The 22,017-nt window shown below is 36.6% G+C and overlaps 1 protein-coding gene and 1 long non-coding RNA gene across 3 annotated transcripts in view; one reads left to right on the top strand and one right to left on the bottom strand.

The window, feature by feature from the left end:
- LOC129755136 (uncharacterized) overlaps window positions 1-22,017 on the top strand; it is an 824,173-nt gene that overhangs the window by 630,250 nt on the left and 171,906 nt on the right. For both annotated transcript variants that reach the window (XM_055751488.1, XM_055751489.1), the window contains exon 16: window positions 19,344-19,482. In XM_055751488.1, the coding sequence (XP_055607463.1) occupies window positions 19,344-19,482 (139 nt within the window). The remainder of the gene's footprint in view (window positions 1-19,343; window positions 19,483-22,017) is intronic.
- Window positions 20,679-21,535, bottom strand: LOC129755137 (uncharacterized). The gene is made up of 3 exons (XR_008739193.1): window positions 21,317-21,535; window positions 21,035-21,230; window positions 20,679-20,973 (listed from the first exon to the last, which is right to left on the bottom strand). It is a non-coding gene; the product is annotated as an uncharacterized LOC129755137 (long non-coding RNA).

Below are 22,017 nucleotides of genomic sequence, written 5' to 3'. Positions count from 1 at the left end.
ATCTGAATTCTGAATCTGAATTCTGAATCTGAATTCTGAATCTGAATTCTGAATCTGAATTCTGAATCTGAATTCTGAATCTGAATTCTGAATCTGAATTCTGAATCTGAATTCTGAATCTGAATTCTGAATCTAAATTCTGAATCTGAATTCTGAATCTGAATTCTGAATCTGAATTCTGAATCTGAATTCTGAATCTGAATTCTGAATCTGAATTCTGAATCTGAATTCTGAATCTGAATTCTGAATCTGAATTCTGAATCTGAATTCTGAATCTAAATTCTGAATCGGAATTCTGAATCTGAATTCTGAATATGAATTCTGAATCTGAATTCTGAATCTGAATTCTGAATCTGAATTCTGAATCTGAATTCTGAATCTGAATTCTAAATCTGAATTCTGAATCTGTGTTCTGAATCTGAATTCTGAATCTGAATTCTGAATCTGAATTCTGAATCTGAATTCTGAATCTGAATTCTGAATCTGAATTCTGAATCTGAATTCTGAATCTGAATTCTGAATCTGAATTCTGAATCTGAATTCTGAATCTGAATTCTGAATCTGAATTCTGAATCTGAATTCTGAATCTGAATTCTGAATCTGAATTCTGAATCTGAATTCTGAATCTGAATTCTGAATCTGAATTCTGAATCTGAATTCTGAATCTGAATTCTGAATCTGAATTCTGAATCTGAATTCTGAATCTGAATTCTGAATCTGAATTCTGAATCTGAATTCTGAATCTGAATTCTGAATCTGAATTCTGAATCTGAATTCTGAATCTGAATTCTGAATCTGAATTCTGAATCTGAATTCTGAATCTGAATTCTGAATCTGAATTCTGAATCTGAATTCTGAATCTGAATTCTGAATCTGAATTCTGAGTCTGAATTCTGAATCTGAATTCTGAATCTGAATTCTGAATCTGAATTCTGAATCTGAATTCTGAATCTGAATTCTGAATCTGAATTCTGAATCTGAATTCTGAATCTGAATTCTGAATCTGAATTCTGAATCTGAATTCTGAATCTGAATTCTGAATCTGAATTCTGAATCTGAATTCTGAATCTGAATTCTGAATCTGAATTCTGAATCTGAATTCTGAATCTGTATTCTGAATCTGAATTCTGAATCTGAATTCTGAATCTGAATTCTGAATCTCAATTCGGAGTCTGAATTCTGAATCTGAATCTGAATTCTGAATCTGAATTCTGAATCTGAATTCTGAATCTGAATTCTGAATCTGAATTCTGAATCTGAATTCTGAATCTGAATTCTGAATCTGAATTCTGAATCTGAATTCTGAATCTGAATTCTGAATCTGAATTCTGAATCTGAATTCTGAATCTGAATTCTGAATCTGAATCTAAATTCTGAATCTGAATTCTGAATCTGAATTCTGAATCTGGATTCTAAATCTGAATTCAGAATCTGAATTCTTAATCTTGTAAATCTCATTTTCATTTGCTGGAATATGTTTGTTTTGCATCACGCGTTTGTCAAAATTGAAATTTCTTCATCCAAAATTTTTTTTTATGATTTCGGATTTTACAACTTTTAGTAGTATGGTTTTACCCCTAAAAGTATGCAGCACCCTTAATTTCAGAAAAATTGTGAAAAAAAGTTTTCACAATACAAAATCGTGTTTTCAAGCGTAATGATCTTTAAGTCATCGCAAATTTATCAAAAACTGTGAAAATTAGTATTCTGGGAGAAACAATTTCAGAATTGAAAATTGATAAAGATGGGTAGAAAAGTGAGGAGAAAATTTACGGATGATGAAAAGTGTGAAAGAACATTTTAGCAAGTAAAACTTATTAACGTACACCATACTTTACTTCGCAACATCTTCATCAATTTACAATTCTGATATTCTTTCTCAATGAATCTAAATTTTTCACCGATATGCCGAAAAAAAATTTACAAAAATTGAATTCTGAATCTGAATCCTGAATCTGAAATCTAAATCTGAATTCTGAATCTACATTATTTTGAATCTGAATTCTGAATCTAAATTTTGAATCTGAATTCTGATCTCTGAATTTGAATTCTGAATCTAAATTCTGAATTTTAAATCTGACTCTGAATTTTGAATCTGAATTCTGACTCTGAATTCTGAATCTGAATTCTGAATCTCAATTCGGAGTCTGAATTCTGAATCTGAATCTGAATTCTGAATCTGAATTCTGAATCTGAATCTGAATTCTGAATCTGAATTCTGAATCTGAATTCTGAATCTGAATTCTGAATCTGAATTCTGAATCTGAATTCTGAATTCTGAATCTAATTTCTGAATCTGAATTCTGAATCTGAATTCTGAATCTGAATTCTGAATCTGAATTCTGAATCTGAATTCTGAATCTTAATTCTGAATCTGAATTCTGAATCTGAATTCTGAATCTGAATTCTGAATCTGAATTCTGAATCTGAATTCTGAATCTGAATTCTGAATCTGAATTCTGAATCTGAATTCTGAATCTGAATTCTGAATCTGAATTCTGAATCTGAATTCTGAATCTGAATTCTGAATCTGAATTCTGAATCTGAATTCTGAATCTGAATTCTGAATCTGAATTCTGAATCTGAATTCTGAATCTGAATTCTGAATCTGAATTCTGAATCTGAATTCTGAATCTGAATTCTGAATCTGAATTCTGAATCTGAATTCTGAATCTGAATTCTGAATCTGAATTCTGAATCTGAATTCTGAATCTGAATTCTGAATCTGAATTCTGAATCTGAATTCTGAATCTGAATTCTGAATCTGAATTCTGAATCTGAATTCTGAATCTGAATTCTGAATCTGAATTCTGAATCTGAATTCTGAATCTGAATTCTGAATCTGAATTCTGAATCTGAATTCTGAATCTGAATTCTGAATCTGAATTCTGAATCTGAATTCTGAATCTGAATTCTGAATCTGAATTCTGAATCTGAATTCTGAATCTGAATTCTGAATCGGAATTCTGAATCTGAATTCCGAATCTGAATTCTGAATCTGAATTCTGAATTCTGAATCTGAATTCTGAATCTGAATTCTGAATCTGAGTATGAGTTCTGAATCTGAATATAGTTCTGAATCTGAATTTTGAATTCTGAATTCTGAATCCTGAATTTTAATTCCTAAACCTGTATCCTGAATTTGAAAACTGAATTTGAATTCTGCATCTGAAATTGAATCTAAATTATGTATGAGTATGTAGAAATGAAAAAAAAAACATAAATTCATTCTTCAACAAGGGTAAAAAAAACGAGGGTCATAAAATCTTCATATAAATTCCCCCCAACGCAGTTTTCTGTACGGCTCTGCATTTTGTTGACACCCGGCATGGCTATAGACACTATAATTTCATATATGAAATTATAGTGTCTATAGGCATGGCGGACTCTGAAGGAAACGCCCATCCGCCATTTGCTGCATTGAAAAGCAAGAAGTGTAAGATATAAACACTGTTGCCGTATTCGCCCCAGTAGACTGAGAAACTGCCCAGACCACGGTGCGTCTTAGTAATGCCTTTTACTTATTTGAGTTTGAGCCACTCTTAGTCAAGCGTGCCGATGGTTTATTGGATAGCGTTTGCGACTTGGGATCTGAAGGTTCTTGGTTCGATTCCCGAGTCAATAAAATTTAATATTTTATTTTGATTATCTCTAATTTATAAATGATTGCTGGTGCTGCTGCTTCGAGGCGCCACTAGCAACTTTTTTTTATGCCATAATAAGTATGATATGTATTTGGTAAAGAAAACGGTTTCAACTATTTTGTTTTTTTTCCCGTTTTTGAAAGGGTTGTGTAGAAAAAAAAATGCATTCTTTTGAGACTAAAATCATTTTAATTGTGCAGCCCAGTTTCGCAAAAACGTTCTTGACATTTTTAAAATGGCACATACAAATCCACGGACATCAACAGAACTCGTCGAGCTGAGTCGATAGGTACCTATAAAGGTATGTCTAAGACCCATAATTAATGATCTCCCCAATCGACCGATAACCAAACCTTTCTGTTAGAAAGGCAAAAAGAGAAACGGAAAATATCAGTAGATCATGAAACCTTTCGAGGTCTGTTTAGATCTCGAAAGGCTTTTTTCATAAAATTTATTTCCCCCTCACATTTATTCTGCATGAAAAATGCAAAAAAAATAGAAAAAAATCCAGGAAATATACTTGTGGGCTAAATAAAACAAAAAGGGATGAAAATGTTTTGAATTTTTAATAGATTTCAATGACATGAGGATGACACATCTTACCTATAGGCCGATATCAGAATTTGAGCCTTTAACCTACCGCAAGTTATGGGTTTCGAATCTCATACACCAGGCAACCTGAACTCCAGATCCTTATCATTGTATCATGATCAATTTCGCCCAACTCCTTGAACGTGGACCTATAGCTTTGCAATCACTTTCACACTTATTCTAGCGTTTGTGTTTTTCTACCGATTGCATTCAGAAACACATCATAGCAAGCAACGCCTCAATGGTCGACGAAATTTTACCCCTTTCATCTTGCCTTTCTTTTCCATTCTTTCATTTTTTTTTCTGCCCATTACTCATCACGCAAGAACCAATCAATTGGATATAATTAATTGGAATAGTGAATTGATTCTTAAATCAGAACCGAATACACACTTTTGGGAACCATTTAACACAAAAACCATTTCACTGCCGGGGAATCGAATCTCAGCTATTCCGCTCTTCCCAATATGCTCTCCCGTTTATACGTGGTTGATACATACTTAACACAATTTTTGAGATGCTTACGGGAGTAAAATACTTGAAAAAATTATTCGTAGTGGTCAATTTCACAAAAATTTCCATTATTCACTATCACTATTAACATTATAAGCTTTAAAGGCAGCACAAATCAGAGTCTACAAATATGCTCCGCTGGAGAAAAACAACAGCAGAACTTGGATACAAACGGGGCAAAAGATGCCATTCGCACTTGTGAACACTATTGGTCACTTATTTTCCCTCTCCGCAGCTAGGTTTTGAGACCACCTAAACTCCGAACAAACCGGATTTTACTACGATAAGAAATTTCTGGTAATAATTATTCATTTCCCCCAAAAAATTAAACGCAAAAATGCACGAGCAGAAAAACACGACCGCACTCGCCCTGTCACAGTAAATGTTTCACTTGTATAAAACTCCTCTTCTGAGCCAAATTTGGTTCCATTTGCTTGATCACTTTACAAGTCATTAACAAAAAATATTAGAGTCTCCCTGTTTAGTTATCAAGAAATACTTCCTCGTACCCCGTTTTTCTTTTTTGCAAAATTTGATCGATCGGTACCCGAAGGTTCCCGAATAACCATAGAAATATTTCTCTATCTCAAAAACCCTCCCCTACTATAGTTGGTTTCTTTTGTATGACTCTAATATTATAAATTTGCTACTAAAATGTATGGAGCTCCCGTCTCTTCTTCCTATCTCACTTAATGGAACAAGGGAAGGGTCCCAAATAATTGTAGGGGTCAAAAACAGGTCTCAAAAACCATAGAATCTTTTTCCTTATCCAAATTTCGTTTAATGCCAGATTTAGTTTCCTAAAACCACCAACCTACAGAAAGTGTACTATGTATGTCATGACAAGGATTCGATCTCATGCCCATTGGTTTAAGAAATTTGAAGGCTATATTCTACGAAACAGGCAGCGGCAGTTGCTTCTACATTTCATTACAAAGCTAATTTTTTTTGCGTTTGGAGGACTGACTTTTTTCGATCTGGAGCCTTTAGGTGTTCAATTTAAGCTGTTTGAGGTAAGCATTGAATGAGGCGATACTTTCACATTTTTTTGAAATTCACTTTTGTTTTCTAGGGTAGTCTAAATAAAAACTTTCTAATCTTAACCAATATGCAAACGTAGTTAAAAAAAATTTCCTCGACAGAAAAATAATTTGATAAATCCAATGCAAACCATTAAATTTCATTTTAAAACAGAAAAGATAGTTCAAAACAATCGCCATTCATCTAGAAACCCTGTAAAACCCCGAATCAGTTTCCTTTCCACTAAACGATGGTTACTGCCACCGTGCATGTCATGATTATTCCTAAACCTTAAGCCACAAGGCTCATCTCGAGATTTCGGGTCGAGTAAACGATGTGTGGTCCTCCTCGTTGCTAGCTAACACAGGATTATGAATTCGGATGAGAAGCTAGACGGTCCCTAGAACATTAGAACATTCTCCCTCCTCACGGAGGACTTTCGACAACCAAGCCAACCTGTTCGGAAAATGGTTGTTAGCTAACGGGGCCAGCTGAATACCTGGAACCGGAAGGATTCACGAATTACGAGAAATTTAGCCACCGAATAGAAGCTGCATCTGTCGGGATTTAATTACTTGATGCTGCTGCTGCTTTATGATTCTCGAAAAGGTTGCCAAGTTGCGGTACTATGAATATGAAATTGATTTAAATATGTTCTTGCAATTAGGATGAATCAAACTTGGAAAATAAAAATCTTGACTTGCCTTTGCAATTCTACCCAAAAATGTTACACGATCATCAAAAGGTCTTGAATTGGATTCGAGTGTTCAGTTCATCATTCCTTCTGCCGAAGCTTTCCATTTCAACATGTTGCGCGTATGAATATTTAATGTTGCTCACGGAACTTTTGGAAAAATAAGGTACTTTCGTCAGAAAGATGAAATTCCTCCCCTTCGTCAGCAATCTTCAAATCACTTCACTGGAATACATAGTAGGTAGTATGAAATTCTTCCTCAATGCTTTTACCGGAATCATATCCCAGGTGCTCGCCTTTTGCTTTGCTTGTTAAGTGATAAATTCATCTGGATATGTTTGTCAACACAAATCGTCAACATTCTACGTAGACACACCATAACAACAACTCCGAGGAATTTCGCTATCATCTGCGAAAAAATGGATTTCTAGCAAGTGTGGTTTTTTGTGGGTAATAATTCACGAATAAATTTAAACAATGTGTTGTGTCAGAACCAACTTCTTGAAGAACGGTTAACATGAAAGAGAATTTTTATTTGATTTGAATTCATAATTACAACTTTTCCCGCGATTTTGAACAATATAAGAATATATTAACAGAGTGGATTGTCTACCTTTAGGCGTTATTTATTCTAGGGTGACCAATACGTTCGAAATCGAACACAATGTTTTTTCGTTTAAAAAACCAAAAAATGTCAAAGATCCAACTTTTTGTTTGAAATGCTCAAGTAGACAGATTTATTTAAATTCATTCATGATTTTGTGATTTTCTTTAATCTAACATACCGTTTTAACCAAAAATATACTAATTACTGAACGTTGACATCCAACGTGTTCTTAAAAAACAACACTTAAGCATAAATCACCAGATGTATTTACACTGCTCAGGTAATATGCATTATCTGGCTCAAACTAATCTTCGAAGATTTCAAAAACTGAAAACATCAACATCAATTTCCATAAGCCAAAATTTATCTGTAGGAATATAGTCGAACAAGGATAAGCGAGACAGAACTTTGTTTCTCGCTTCTAAAGGTTTCTCGCTTATCCAGGTTCTATGCTATGAGGTTTGAGGTTTTAGGGCATGGTCGTAGGAACGGGAAGGGATTTGAGGGCTAACCCCCCCCCCCCTCCCCCCATGAGGGTTCATTAAAAGCAAGCGAGGTTTTCTAACCTACACTCATAATTTGTAATTCTTGATCAAATATGTGAGATGGCGTAAGGTAATTAAGAGTAACAATCTTGACTCAGAACTGATGTCAAAACCTCGAAAATTTATCCCAGGTTTAGAATTCAGCCACAGTTTTTTAAAATTTTCCAACTTCCAATTTCAAATAGGATTCAACTGATTTCAAAGATTCTAGTTCCTTATATTTAACAAAAAACAAAATTTTATTTGTGTTTTGATACTTCGGATTATTTATCCAGTTTAGGATTCGAGATTTTCGGTTCGAATCATCATTAAAAATTGAAATGAAAAGCTTCGTTTGAAATCGTCGTTTAAAATTGGTTTTACATTTCCTTCAAAATTTGATTAATGATTCTCAAAACTCATACGCATTTTCTACATGTAGGGTGATTTGCTAATGTCCCCTAACCCATTGTTGCACAGCATGACTTAAATTGTCAATACTTCAGCTGTTTTTCAATTTTCCTCAAAAATAATACTGAATCATGTAATTCGGAATGTTTTCTGATAATATGAGGCTTTTGTGATATTTTCTGCTGGTAAGTGTGTATCTTACGACAGTTTTAATTTTTTTTTGTTTTTTTTCGCGCGGTTTTTGTGCTAATTGTTAACAAAAACTTTAACATTCCTTCTACGGCATATAAGGTTTTACGCCAAAACAAAACATTTTTCGTATCAGTTTTCTATACGAAACGTTTGTTGGACAATTTTAACACCATCATTTAGAAAAAAAAAATTATGATCCATACTTAACCAGAAAATATGTTCGATCGTGCAACAGTTGGTCCGCTCAATCTCCTCCTGCCCCATTGTTGTACATAATTCCGCTGCAAAATTTGTTTGGAAATTTTAAATTTATTAATTCGTTTACCTCCAATAACTTTGTTTGGTTGTTTTTACAGCTAAAAATAGCCATAAAAAATTTGGAAGCGATTGATTAAGTCCTGATTTATCACAATTTGCTTTGAATTAGTAGGTAAAATCCAAATTTCCATTCAAAAACCATCACAGATGTACTGAAAGTTCAAATAACATAAGTTTGTATTTTTTTAAAAAAAATTCTTGGTTCTTGCAATACATTGCATGTGAACAAAAACTTAACCTAACTTGTACCCCAGAATTGATAATCGTTGTCATACAAAAAATTCAAAATAGGTAAATATTTTTAGTTTTAGTGTTTTGACAGCTAACTTGAAAGCTGGTTAACCGGATGAAAATAAGAATCGCATTATACTGCTTTGCATAGCCAATAAGTGTGATGATTTAAAACTTTCGCAAAAACATGTCATGAAATTATTGAGAGCTTCAGAAAGCAAATCCTGAAATTTTACAATACTTTTTAATGGATTACGATTTTTTATTTCGAAATGGTTATAACTTTTTCATGAAATACTTTGCTTCTTCTCATGCTGGCAAACAATTAATCTTAAGAATGGGCAAAATTAATAATTCAAAACAAAATTCATTTCAAACTTATTTGAATTTCTTGTATATGCGAAAAGTTCTTCTTGAATACAAATCGTCATACAAAATTGAACACTTCCATTGACTACATGCAACTAAAACAACTCGAATTATCTATTGATATGACATGTTTTTTTCTGAATAAGTGGATATTTGCGTTTGACTAGTAATTCTAGTTAATTCTGTGCTTTAATTAATCGTTTTTCACTCAGAATTTTCACATTTTTTGCACTCAGTGTTGATTTTTAAAATTCAATAATTTAAAGACACTTTATAACTACATAAGTTTATTTTTTCTACCGTCAAATCTTAAAAATGAAGTTTTAAAATTATAAAACTCGTTGAAAAAATTTACGTATGTATGAAAGTCGGGCAATTTGCATTGTCTGAAAAGTGTCAAAGTCAACTCAATTGCATTGGCTTTGAGAGACTACTTTTTATCAGATTTATTTGAAATCCTTTATCCCGACCATTTACTCAACATTTTATGCAAAGAATCTAAAAACTTTTCTGAAAAAATCTGTTTCTCTAATTTCGGGACGACAAATCTAAAAGAATTTTATTCCATGTCAACAACGATCCCCTTCATATTGTTATTAATATTGTCAGAACATTGTACAGGAGGAAAACTACGACCCTTAATCCCAAAAACTAGAAGTCGAAGGTTGGGAGACCCGAAATATTACTTATCTGACGTGCAATTTTCTCAGGAATTCTAATCTGCCGTCGAGCTGCCGTCACTGGAGACATCTATGTGAAGCTTTATTTGGCCCTTATCATCCAGAAAATTAAACAGTCATAGCTTTGTGAAACTTTATTTGATCCAAAACAGTTTTTCAGCCGGAAAACTCTTGGGAAGCATTTCTATGTGATGTGATTGTTTCCTGAAGATTGATGAAATGCAAAAGAGGTTACATTAATTACATATAAACCCACTTATATGAAAAAGACATTTAAATCAATTAACTTTTCGAAAAAAAAATTCTTATACAAAATTGTATATCATGAGCATAAATCAGCACTTTGGGCGTGGTTGTGTCCATTTTCAAGTTTTAAATTGTGATTCATTATGTAAAAATCGATCGACTTTCAAGTGAGTTCTGAAACATTTGTTTTATAAAATCGCATCTTCTTCATAGGGGTAGATCACGTTCTCTAATCTTTTCACCTGTCAATAGCCGTTTAAAAATTAAGCATTAAATACCTTTCAGTTCATTCTATGGGATTTTAAAGACATAAAATTTAAGTTGGTAGGACATATAAAGAAAAAGGCTCAACACTGAGCAAATTAAGTTAAATAACACTCCACTCAAATGGCTTCGGGTAAATTAAGAGGTGGATTTGAGTTTCTGAGAAAACTTCACGTGTGATAAATGCTATTCCAGACACTCAAACGCCGAATTGGAATTGGAAAGTGCATTGGACGGTTTATATGGAAGACCCCCCCCTCCCTCCCCCCATAAGGGGCCGTCTAAAAATAAGATTGCATTTGAACTAGAAGTTCTCATAATAAGCTTCCGTAACAAATATCAGCCTATTCGACCTCATGGTGACTGATTTTTTAAATGTGCAACCATTGGAAAAAATCGGACAACATTATGCACGACACAAAATTTGCCTGTGCAACAATTGGGCACAGATAAGCTGTTTTATATGATTTTTTAAATTTTTAAGTCACTTTTTTCAAATACTTGAACTTTTGGGTCTTGTTGACGAATGCTGTATGAGTGCATCGACAAAAAAAATCGAGTGAATTTGGTTGAAATGAGTAAAATACAGCATAAACACCAAAATCATGTGCTTAGCTGTGCAACGATTGGCAAATCACCCTAGTTAATTTTTTTTTCCGAAAATGAAAAAAAAACTTTGAAATTATATGCAAAATTCAAACTTAAGAAAAAACTTCAAATTGACGACAAGGAGTCTTCATTCGGAATTTTTATTTTTACTTTAATTTGAAAATCGAATTAGAAATACATAATTGAAAATTCTTTATTTCAATTACCATTTCAACTGAGGTTGCCAAATTGCCCGTTTCTATACAAATGTTGGGAACAGTCCGGCCAGTTCGGTTGCCCGTATTTCTTCGAAAAAGCTCGGATTTTGCCCGCATTTCATTACTTTATTTGGCAAATCAAACAAAAAAATAAATTGTGTTGTTATTTTTTTTTTTCAATTTATGTCTCCAAAACAATTTTTTTTGAGAAAGTTTTACAACAATAATCATAAAAGTTTTTAAAAAGCCAAAAATTCGATTTAAAATCTGTCAATGAGTTTTGATGAACATTTTTTTCCATTATTTTCTTGATTTTTGTTGAGAAATTTCTGGGTTTTAATTAAATTTGTCTGGATATTGCCCGGATTTCAGGTCGACAATTTTGAAATCAAATGCCTGGATTTTGATCTGGCAACTTTGACTTAAGCCCAAAACATCCAAATTATAATAAAAAAATCATTATTGAGGGCTTTTGTAGTGGTGTAAAGCCGTATTTGAACCGTCAATGAATCGTCAAAATTGCTTGAGTCACGAGAGATAAATTTTGAAAAGAGGATTGAAAAGTTGAAGTAATTTCTCATATTCTTGCATATCTAGATTGTCAAAATACGAAACACAGAATTTTTGAAGAATTTTAAAAATTATCTGTTTTCGAACTTCTTGTCAATTTGCATTTTTCAGATTTTCTTGTACTTAAACTCAACTTTTGATTTTAAGTATAGTAACTCAAGACTTCCCCACAAAAATTATATTCACTAGAAAGCTATTGCATACCGATTCTGGTGGTGTAATTACATAAGCACTGGGGTACTCGGTTTTTTTATTTAAAAAAAAATATCAAAAAATGGGAAAGGTTTTTTGAAAAAAATACGACTTTGTCCGGAGTAATTCCCATATTTCTTTGGAAAATAAAACCAAAAGTTCAAGTTGCAACATTATAATAATAAATTTTGTGAGCCAAAAAATTATATGTGTCAAGTTAGATTTACTTACATAAAAACCGATTTTCCACGAGCCTGAAATTCGATTCATAATCTTGTTATGTTTTTCGATGAAAAAATATTGATTCAATTTTTTTTTTCTTGATTTTTGTTGAATAGTTCTTGGATTCTTGACAAATGTTTTCGGATACTGCCCGGATTTTTGTTTCGAATTTTGCAAAGCTTTAAATAAAAGCTGGCAATCTTAAACTAAGTACACCAGAATTTGTAGCAAATTTTTAAATTTCAATAAACGATGAAAGTAAGTTCCCTATTTTGTTACTGAAGGTTTCTTCATACAAATCACTATCATCATTTGAAAGATTTTAGGATGCATTTTCAAAAGTTTAACAATTCAAAAGAAACTATTTATGTAAAAGAACTTAAAAATTAATAATCAAATACAGTAAGGTTATTTTTTACACTGATATACGTACCGCATAAAAAAACCGTGCAAATAAACCGTGCTAATTGCAGAAAACCGTGTAAAAAAACAGTGCTAATTGCAGAAAACCGTGTAAAAAACCGTGCTAATTGCAGAAAACCGTGTAAAAAAACAGTGCTCATTGCAGAAAACCGTGTAAAAAACCGTGCTAATTGCAGAAAACCGTGTAAAAAAACTTTAAAGACCTGAGACTTCAGACTTTGAGACCTGAGACCTGAGACATGAGACATGAGACATGGGACATTAGAACTGAGACCTAAGACATGAAAAATGAGACCTGAGAACTGAGACATGGGACATGAAACATGAGACATGAGATATGGTACATTAGACCAGAGACCTGAGATCTGAGACCTGAGACCTGAGACCTGAGACCTGAAACATGAGACCTGAGACATGAGACCTGAGACATGAGACCTGAGACATGTGACATGAGACCTGAGACATGAGACCTGACATGAGACCTGAGACACGAGACATGAGACATGAAACCTGAGACATTAGACCTGAGACATTAGACCTGAGACATGAGACGTGACACATGAGACATTATACATGAGACATGAGACATGAGACATGAGACATGAGACATGAGACATGAGACATGAGACATGAGACATGAGACATGAGACATGAGACATGAGACATGAGACATGAGACATGAGACATGAGACATGAGACATGAGACATGAGACATGAGACATGAGACATGAGACCTGAGACCTGAGACCTGAAACCTTAGACCTTTGACCTTAGACCTATGACCTAAGACCTGAGACATGAGACATGAGACATGAGACCTGAGACATGAGACATGGAACATGAGACATGAGACATGCGTTTTTTCAACAATTGTCCAGTCATTTTTTTTTTTCGATGAACCAGAAGGCGTTGAGGATCAGAAATTCGCCTGAGACATGAGACATAAGACATGAGACATGAGACATGAAAATGCCTCGTACTGTGCTTCGATGAGATGGACTAGTTTCTCTGGGACCCCTCGTCGTCTAAGAGCAGCCCAGATGTTTTCGTGGTTCAGTCGGTCAAATGCTTTTTCGAAATCAACGAACACCAGCAGAAGAGAGTCCTGGAATTCGTTGATTTGTTCCAGTATTATTCGTAGCGTTGTGATGTGGTCCACACATGATCGTCCGGATCGGAATCCAGCTTGTTGCCGTCGGAGTGTAGTGTCGATTTTCTCCTGGATCCTGTTCAGGATCACTTTGCAGAGTACTTTGAGGGTTGTACAGATCAAAGTTATGCCACGCCAGTTACCGCACTCTGTTAGGTCTCCTTTCTTTGGGACCTTTACGAGGATACCCTGCATCTAGTCGGCCGGGAATGTTGCAGTATCCCAAATGTCAGCGAATAGACGGTGCAACATTTGTGCTGACAAGGCAGGGTCGGCTTTGAGCATTTCAGCAGGAATGCAATCGATTCCAGGTGCTTTGTTGGATTTCATGTCCTTGATTGCCGCTTCTATTTCAGCCAGCGAGGGCGCTTCCGAGTTGACACCATTAATGCGACTTACTGTGGGCGCCTCGAGCTGCGGGTTCTGTTGGCCATTGCTATTTGTAACTCGAAAAAGTTGATCAAAATGCTCAGTCCAACGCTTGAGCTGATCTGTTCGATCTGTCAGCAGCTGACCTGCTCGGTTTTTCAGCGGCATTCTTGCATTAGTTCTTGCACCACTAAGGCGGCGAGAAATATCATATAATAATCGGATATCTCCAATGGCGGCGGCTCTTTCTCCCTCTTCGGCTAGGGAGTTTGTCCAGGCTCTCTTGTCTCGTCTACAAGCTCGTTTAACTGCCTTTTCCAGCTCCGAATATCGTAAGCGGGCGGCTGCTTTGGCTAACCCGGTACGTGCCTGCTCAATTCCGACTTTCGCCTTTCTCCGATCATCGATCATCCTCCAGGTTTCATCCGACATCCATTCACTTCGTCTTCCATAAACTTTACCGAGAGTACCATGGCTCGTCGTGATAAAGGCATTCTTGATTCCACACCACTGTTCTTCTACTGTTCCGTCTGTCGGCAGCTCCGAGGCTCGGGATTCTAGCTGTTCAACGTATGCCCTTTTCACCTCTGGATTCTCCAACCGGCGGACGTCGTATCGACACCCGACTTTCTCCTCGCGCCGTTGGACACGCGCAACTCTCAGTCGTATCTCGCCAACGACGAGGTGATGGTCAGATGCAATGTCTGCGCTTCGTTTGTTGCGGACATCAAGAAGGCTCCTTCTCCATTTTCGGCTGATGCAGATGTGGTCAATTTGATTTTCTGTTCGGCCATCTCGGGATACCCAAGTGACCTTATGTGCTGGTCAATGGGGGGAGAGCGATCCACCATGTTGTTGTTGCCACAAAATTCTACAAACAGCTCTTCGTTTTCGCTCATCTGTCCTAGGCCATGGCGCCCCATGATGCGCTCAAAGTCCTGATTATCGGAGCCAATCTTTGCGTTGAAGCCGCCTAAGTGGATTTGAATGTCACCCTTCGGAATTCTCTCAACCACGCTGTTCAATTGACTGTAAAACTGCTCTTTCTCCTGCAAATCGGCAACGTCAGTTGGCGCATAACACTGGACGATTGTAAGGTTTCTAACCCGTGTTCTGAATCTGGCTACGATTATTCTTTCGTTTATCGGTTCCCATCTTATGAGGGCCGCATGGGCCTGCGGGACCTGCGATATCTCTAGCTTGAGGCGGCTAGCTTCTCTAGCAAGTTGAGCCAGCTTTCCTGGCTGGACAAGGGTCAAAACATTCCAAGTTCCAATTCTAGTCCGTGTTTTCATGCTAAAAGTCGTTGCCAAAGTTCCAATTCGGTTATTTCTTCTCTCAGTTTCTGTAACAATAAAAGATTTCAGGAGCAGTAGGTTGTTAGCCTAAAGTCCCTATCCCGCGATGGGGCTGCCATCTTGGACTTAGCTGGCGGGAGCCGCAAGAATGTTCACCATAGTAAAATTATCATACGCACTGATCAATTCAATGAGACCTGAGAACTGAGACATGGGACATGAAACATGAGACATGAGATATGGTACATTAGACCTGAGACCTGAGATCTGAGACATGGGACATGAAACATGAGACATGAGATATGGTACATTAGACCTGAGACCTGAGACCTGAGACCTGAGACCTGAAACATGAGACCTGAGACCTGAGACCTGAGACATGAGACCTGAGACATGAGACATGAGACCTGAGACATGAGACCTGACATGAGACCTGAGACACGAGACATGAGACATGAAACCTGAGACATTAGACCTGAGACATTAGACATGAGACATGAGCCATGAGACATGAGCCATGAGACATGAGACCTGAGACATGAGACATGAGACATGAGACATGAGACATGAGACATGAGACATGAGACATGAGACATGAGACATGAGACATGAGACATGAGACATGAGACATGAGACATGAGACATGAGACATGAGACATGAGACATGAGACATGAGACATGAGACATGAGACATGAGACATGAGACATGAGACATGAGACATGAGACATGAGACATGAGACATGAGACATGAGACATGAGACATGAGACATGAGACATGAGACATGAGACATGAGACATGAGACATGAGACATGAGACATGAGACATGAGACATGAGACATGAGACATGAGACATGAGACATGAGACATGAGACATGAGACATGAGACATGAGACATGAGACATGAGACATGAGACATGAGACATTAGACTTGAGACATTAAACCTGTCTCAAATTTGAAAGCAGCTTAAAATGTGTTTGTTTACTCACGGGTTCGATAAATAATGATCATCAATTAGAATTAACAACAAGAATGTTCACCATAGTAAAATTATCATACGCACTGATCAATTCTGATGTTATGAAATCGCTTGGTACATCTTTGTATCTGAAAATAATCACATTTTTATAGGTGATGGAAAGAATTAAAGATACATGAGGTATCAAAGAACGAAAGAACATAAGCCGTAAATATCATGAAATTTTCGAAAAAGAAACAACGGCTCATCGGCAGGACTTGAACCTGCAATCTGCGGAGATATAAGCGTGCTAAGATGGCAATCGCTAGTCTAGGTGTTTAAAGTTAATATTAAGTTATCCACGTCATTTATTCAGTCTATAGGCCTAATCGGCTAAGACGGTGTATGTCTTAATAAACTCACTAAAAAGTGAAATGATTGGACCGGTAAAAGGAATAACGATGTAGGAATTTCTGATAAAGCTTGATGGACTAGATGGCTAGCAATTTTATTGATATGAAATGCAACTGACTCGGAAGTTAAGATGAGCAGAAACTTCGTCGGTGGTATGTTCTTGTGCTGGTGAGTTTTTGCGAGGCAATATTATTCACTTGTACCTACATGGAAAATTTAAAAAAAAAATTGATTTTGTAGAAAAACATAAGTGGTACAATTTTTATTTCGCAACATATTTTCATATTTCTGGTCGTCGACGTCAATTGGTTCTTGGGGAAAAAGTAAATCTATGCTTGGGTTATTCGTTGAATTATTATAGAAAAAATTGTAGAAGAAAATTTTGACGATTTTCTATCATTTATATTTTAACAAGCAAAACACATAGTGGTTCTATTCTTGTTTTGCTCACTGTATCTTAATCTATGTCTGATTTAAATTTGAAATTCATGGAATTTTAACCTCAAACATTTGTCTTCTAAAATAAAAACTGCAACATTCCGAAAAATATATGGAAAACATAAAAATCAAAAGTTTGGAAGCGCTTTCTCTCAAAAACAGATTTTACGCGCTTATACCCCTTTAGCTATGGGGTCTCTAATGATGATTTGTCTCGTCTATAAGAAAAATGGGTTAGTGTTTTGCAAACTGATAAAGAAGAATTTCGAGATAAATAAAGTATGGAACTCATTTTTTAAAATGCTTTAAATAATGGCACGTTTCAACTAAATGTTCTTTGAATCCATCAATATAAGAAGATCAGTATAATTGTCAAACAGAAATTACAGTATAAGAAAAATCCTAGTCATAAGTATCATAATTTTAAGTAATAGTAAACCGATGAATTTCTACACTTGTCTTCTCAAATTGGCCCAAGCATCAGTGTACAATACACTTGTTTCAAGAAGCAAAGCGGTTGATGCGTTCACAGTTCATCAGTTTGGGTAACAAAAACTTGTGTTCACAAAGAATTCAGTCATTGAGGTTATGGGGTTCTGAAATTTTAATTGACTGTATACAAAAAAGGAGGCATCCTTTCTATACCACTGCAAAACTTACACGTCTCAATTCTTTTTCCATCCGTTCAATCTGTAAATGGAACAGATCCTGTCAGCATAATCAATTGATCCAAATAATTCGATTCAGCTCGCCATGTGTGTATTGAGAAGTGGTTTCGGGCAAAAAATGCACAAGTATTCTTTTGTGCATCGAACAGCATGAATGGTCGGTCGCTCGCTCTTTCCCTACTCAATAACATGTGGCAGAAATGTCTGTTGCCAGCCACTGGCACTGTATTGGATTAGTCTTGATACTAAAAATAATCGAACGTCTCTGACATGGTCAAGGACAAAACGGATTGGAAGAGATATTTTTCCGGTATATTTTTTTCTGATACTTCCTACTTTTATCCTGTCCTGTCGTCCATTTCCGGATGCGATGGAAGCACACAATATAATGCCGGGAAACTGCGAGTGAACGATGCCATTGCAATATCTGAAAAATGCTCCAGAACGTACGCGAGAAAACATGCTTCCTGTTATGTGATACGCTATGACACTTGCACAATGTCACACACAGCCCTGGTCCTGGTGCTGAAGATGGCTCTAAAAACACGTGTTAAGAGCTGGAGCGAAATGGTGACTTTATGACAAAAAGCAATAAACCGAAAAACAGATGTTTGAACCAATATTGGACAGCTTTCTTGGGAGGAATCGCTTGTTGATTTATTGGATTTTTGTTGAATGTGTTACAATGTGCTACGGAAGCACTCCAGAGGGCTGTTAAATTTTATAGATTGTTGAAATGCAACTTATTACCTGCCATGGGAAAGTTTGAGCCAGCACAATGCTTTTATCATCTTCCGAAATTTGATTGAGCTGTCTTAAATTTCACGATTTTCTCAAGTTGTATCGCAGAGAGAGAAGTGTTGTATAAAGAATTATTAGGAATTGAATATACATTAAAATTAAGCATAACTTTGAAGTAGTAAAGAAAATCCTAAACCGTTATATAAAATTTCAGAAAAAAACATTCCCCATTCTGCATGACACTAAATTGACTTATCTTCGTAGCTCTGACGTGCTGTAATGAAAGAATGGTTAATTTTTTTTCATGCTCAACATATGTCATCCATTGCTGCGTCTCACTAAGCGAAGGATATGTAGATGCAGCTTGCACATCATATCCTTCTCTTTTGCTGCGCCAGGAAAGCTCACAGCCAACATACCTACCCATAGAACAGGATCCTTCTACGTACACAATTACTCTTCTTACAGGATTGAGGGTACTCGAGGTATAATTCTTCATATAAAGCGAATCATAATTTATTGCACTCTGCTGTCACTTTCTGCAAACTTCTGCTCGCTCGACTCCGAATGTAACTAATGCTCGAATTTTTTTTACTCCTCTTCTCGCTGTCGTTTCACGCTTCCTGTCTGGCACTCAAAATCCGGTCTGGTGTGCTCCGTTTGACTTTGTTTATTCCTGTGTAACGAAACAAACAAACAAACAAAAAACAACAAAAACGCGCTACACCATATCAAAATGTGTATAACTCAACTGCACTCCGAACAAAATTTGAAAAAAACCCAACTCTAGTGGAGGTGCTGTTCCTGGCGTGGGGCGTCCGGCTGTGCATCATGGTGCGAAAGGCTCCGTCCGAGTTCAACGAAAGCCGATTTATTTCGATGGCAATCTACAACGAATTCCTGCTGACTTGCTTCCTCAACGTTTCGATGTAAGTATGACAACATGACTGACGTATACCTACTATAGTAAGTTAAGTTTGGGGAGCTTGTCCCCCATTTATTCTTCATTTAATTTTTATTATGGGATTAGAGAAGATGTTTGCTGATGTGCACCGGCGATTGAAGTTGTTGATGGGAATGGTTGAATTTAAACTGAATATAATAATTCCACAAATGCCATCACCGTGTTATAAACGGAAAGTTTTTCTACACTTAAGGGAGTCATGATTTGCTGAGTGATGTAGTGCTTATGGTCAAAGGTAACGAGCCAGCCCAGAAGGGGTTGCTCAGCAACACTCAGTCCTTGGTCAAGCCACAGGGACTCATGAGTTTGGGCTTTCAAGCCCAGTAAGCGCGTCCTCTCAGAAATCGACAGAGCATGCATAAAATTGAGAGTTGAGTCACCGAACTTAGAATAAAACGGTTAACTTCGGCGACACTCCAAGAACGCAAATGTTTTCATTCGGTTTGTCCTGCCTAGAGGCAACAAATACGAATGCGTACATGCGAAATCAGTTTGAATCGTACACTCGTACGGTGTGGTCGCATTTTGTCCCCGTGTCCCGTGTGTGCTTTCAATCGTAGCTGTCGACTTCTCAGGCAGGCGAACACGCGTCTCGAAGGGAAACATACAAACACGATTCGGATTGTGTTCGTGTGTTTCTCTGGAGGGCGTGTCTTAGCTTAATTCGTGGCACTCACCCAAGGCACGCGTATGGTGTGTTCCTCTCTTACGATGTGATGATGCAAAATCGCCAGAGAGATCGTTACGATCCCTCTGGCGATTTGAGTTACCTCTCTGCCGATTCATGTTTACTGGAAGGCCTCTTTTTGTTCCGGGATCTCAGGGCGTCTGTAGGCCGAGGGAGCTTTCGACCGATAAGATTCCTACACCCAAAATAATCTGCACGTCGTGGCTACGTGAAAAACTACATAATTTTTATCCAATTGATTTTCACGTAAATGCTACGAAATAGTTAAGTAAACGCGCCCCTATTGGAATTGGTACTCACATCTAATTTACGTGAATTTTTAATGCTTGCAACATGGTTTGACGCTGAAAGTTACGAGAAATTTTTATACAATCGAGGTTCCATTATAGTCAGCTATATCGTTCCTTTTAATTATTATGATATTTGAATTATTAATCGTATGGCCATTTCTCCATAATAAAGAAGTCATTCCAAAATTTATTTTTCATTGTTTATTACACAATCTACTAAACATACAATAGTCACTTCTTTAGAATCCAATCTACTTAAAAATATGAAAACTTACTGTTTGAGTAACTCCTGCTCCTAGCCACCAAGCCCTTGTTGTTCCGGATTTCCTCCTTATTCGTCACCACCAATTTCTGGCTCGAACCTTTGTTCAAGCGGGGGTGAAGGTTGCGCATTTGCCAAGTTGCTTTTCCGGAAACATCTGTTGTTTTTCCTGCTGCTGTTGTTAGTACAGTGAACTTGGTACGGTTGTTGCAGTCTCTGTAAAAGCAGAAAAAACCTCGATTGACATAACTTTTCCTCTCCTGTAATTTTGACTTACCGATAGTTGCATTTTAAGATTTTCCCAAGCAGATTCGTCGGCTCCGGCCATTCCAGCTGGGTCTTGCAGACACCAATAATCTCGCTTCTTGGTAGTTGCATAACCTAGTTGCAGTAAAGCGAACCCAACAACGTCAACGGTCGTCGTAATTATCGTCGTCGAAATATTCAATGTTCATTGAATAAAAACACCTTCACTAAATAAACGACTCAAAACGTTTTTATGAGAAACTTAAACAAGCTGGTGTTTTTTGATTCCACCACGTAAAATAAAAAAAAGTACCATTGCGGGTTTCGCGTTCAACGGCGCGCCGGTTTGCTGTGGCGCTTATCGAGATTTTTTTGGGGCTACAAAAAAATTAAAACGTAAACAGATTCGAAAGGCTGCCTTTTATTCTTATAAGAAAAATGATCACACGCGGAAAAACGGAATTCAAGACACCCACTTAGAATTTACGTGAATTTCATGTATCAGTTAAGGGTTGATATGTATTAGTTACGGGGAAGTAATGTGGTTGCTACAGGACGTACGTAGAATCGATGGGATGCATCAAAAACTTAGTTTACGTGAAAAATCCCGTAAAATTAATTTCTTTATTATTTTGGGTGTAACAATATGTTATTTGTTTTACCCATCGTGTATTTCCGTGGTTCTTCAGGCGGTAGGATAACGGGGCTGGAATGATGACCGGAGCGTGAGTGCGGGGTGAGATGCCTGGAGAGCGGATGCTTTTACTTGTAATCCTATTAAACATGAATCGACAGAGAGGTAACTCAAATCGACAGAGGGATCGTATCGATCTCTCGATTTGGCATCATCTAATCGGCAGAGAGGAACACACCATACGCGTGCCATGGGTGAGTGCCACGAAATAATCTAAGACACGCCCCCCAGAGAAACACACGAACACAATCCGAATCGTATGTTTCCCTTCGAAACGCGTGTTTGCCTGCCTGAGAAGTCGACAGCTACGATTGAAAGCA

This window comes from Uranotaenia lowii, chromosome 3 (genome assembly GCF_029784155.1).
Source record: "Uranotaenia lowii strain MFRU-FL chromosome 3, ASM2978415v1, whole genome shotgun sequence".
NCBI classification, from domain to species: domain Eukaryota; kingdom Metazoa; phylum Arthropoda; class Insecta; order Diptera; family Culicidae; genus Uranotaenia; species Uranotaenia lowii.
This window is presented reverse-complemented; position numbering and strand designations above follow the sequence as displayed.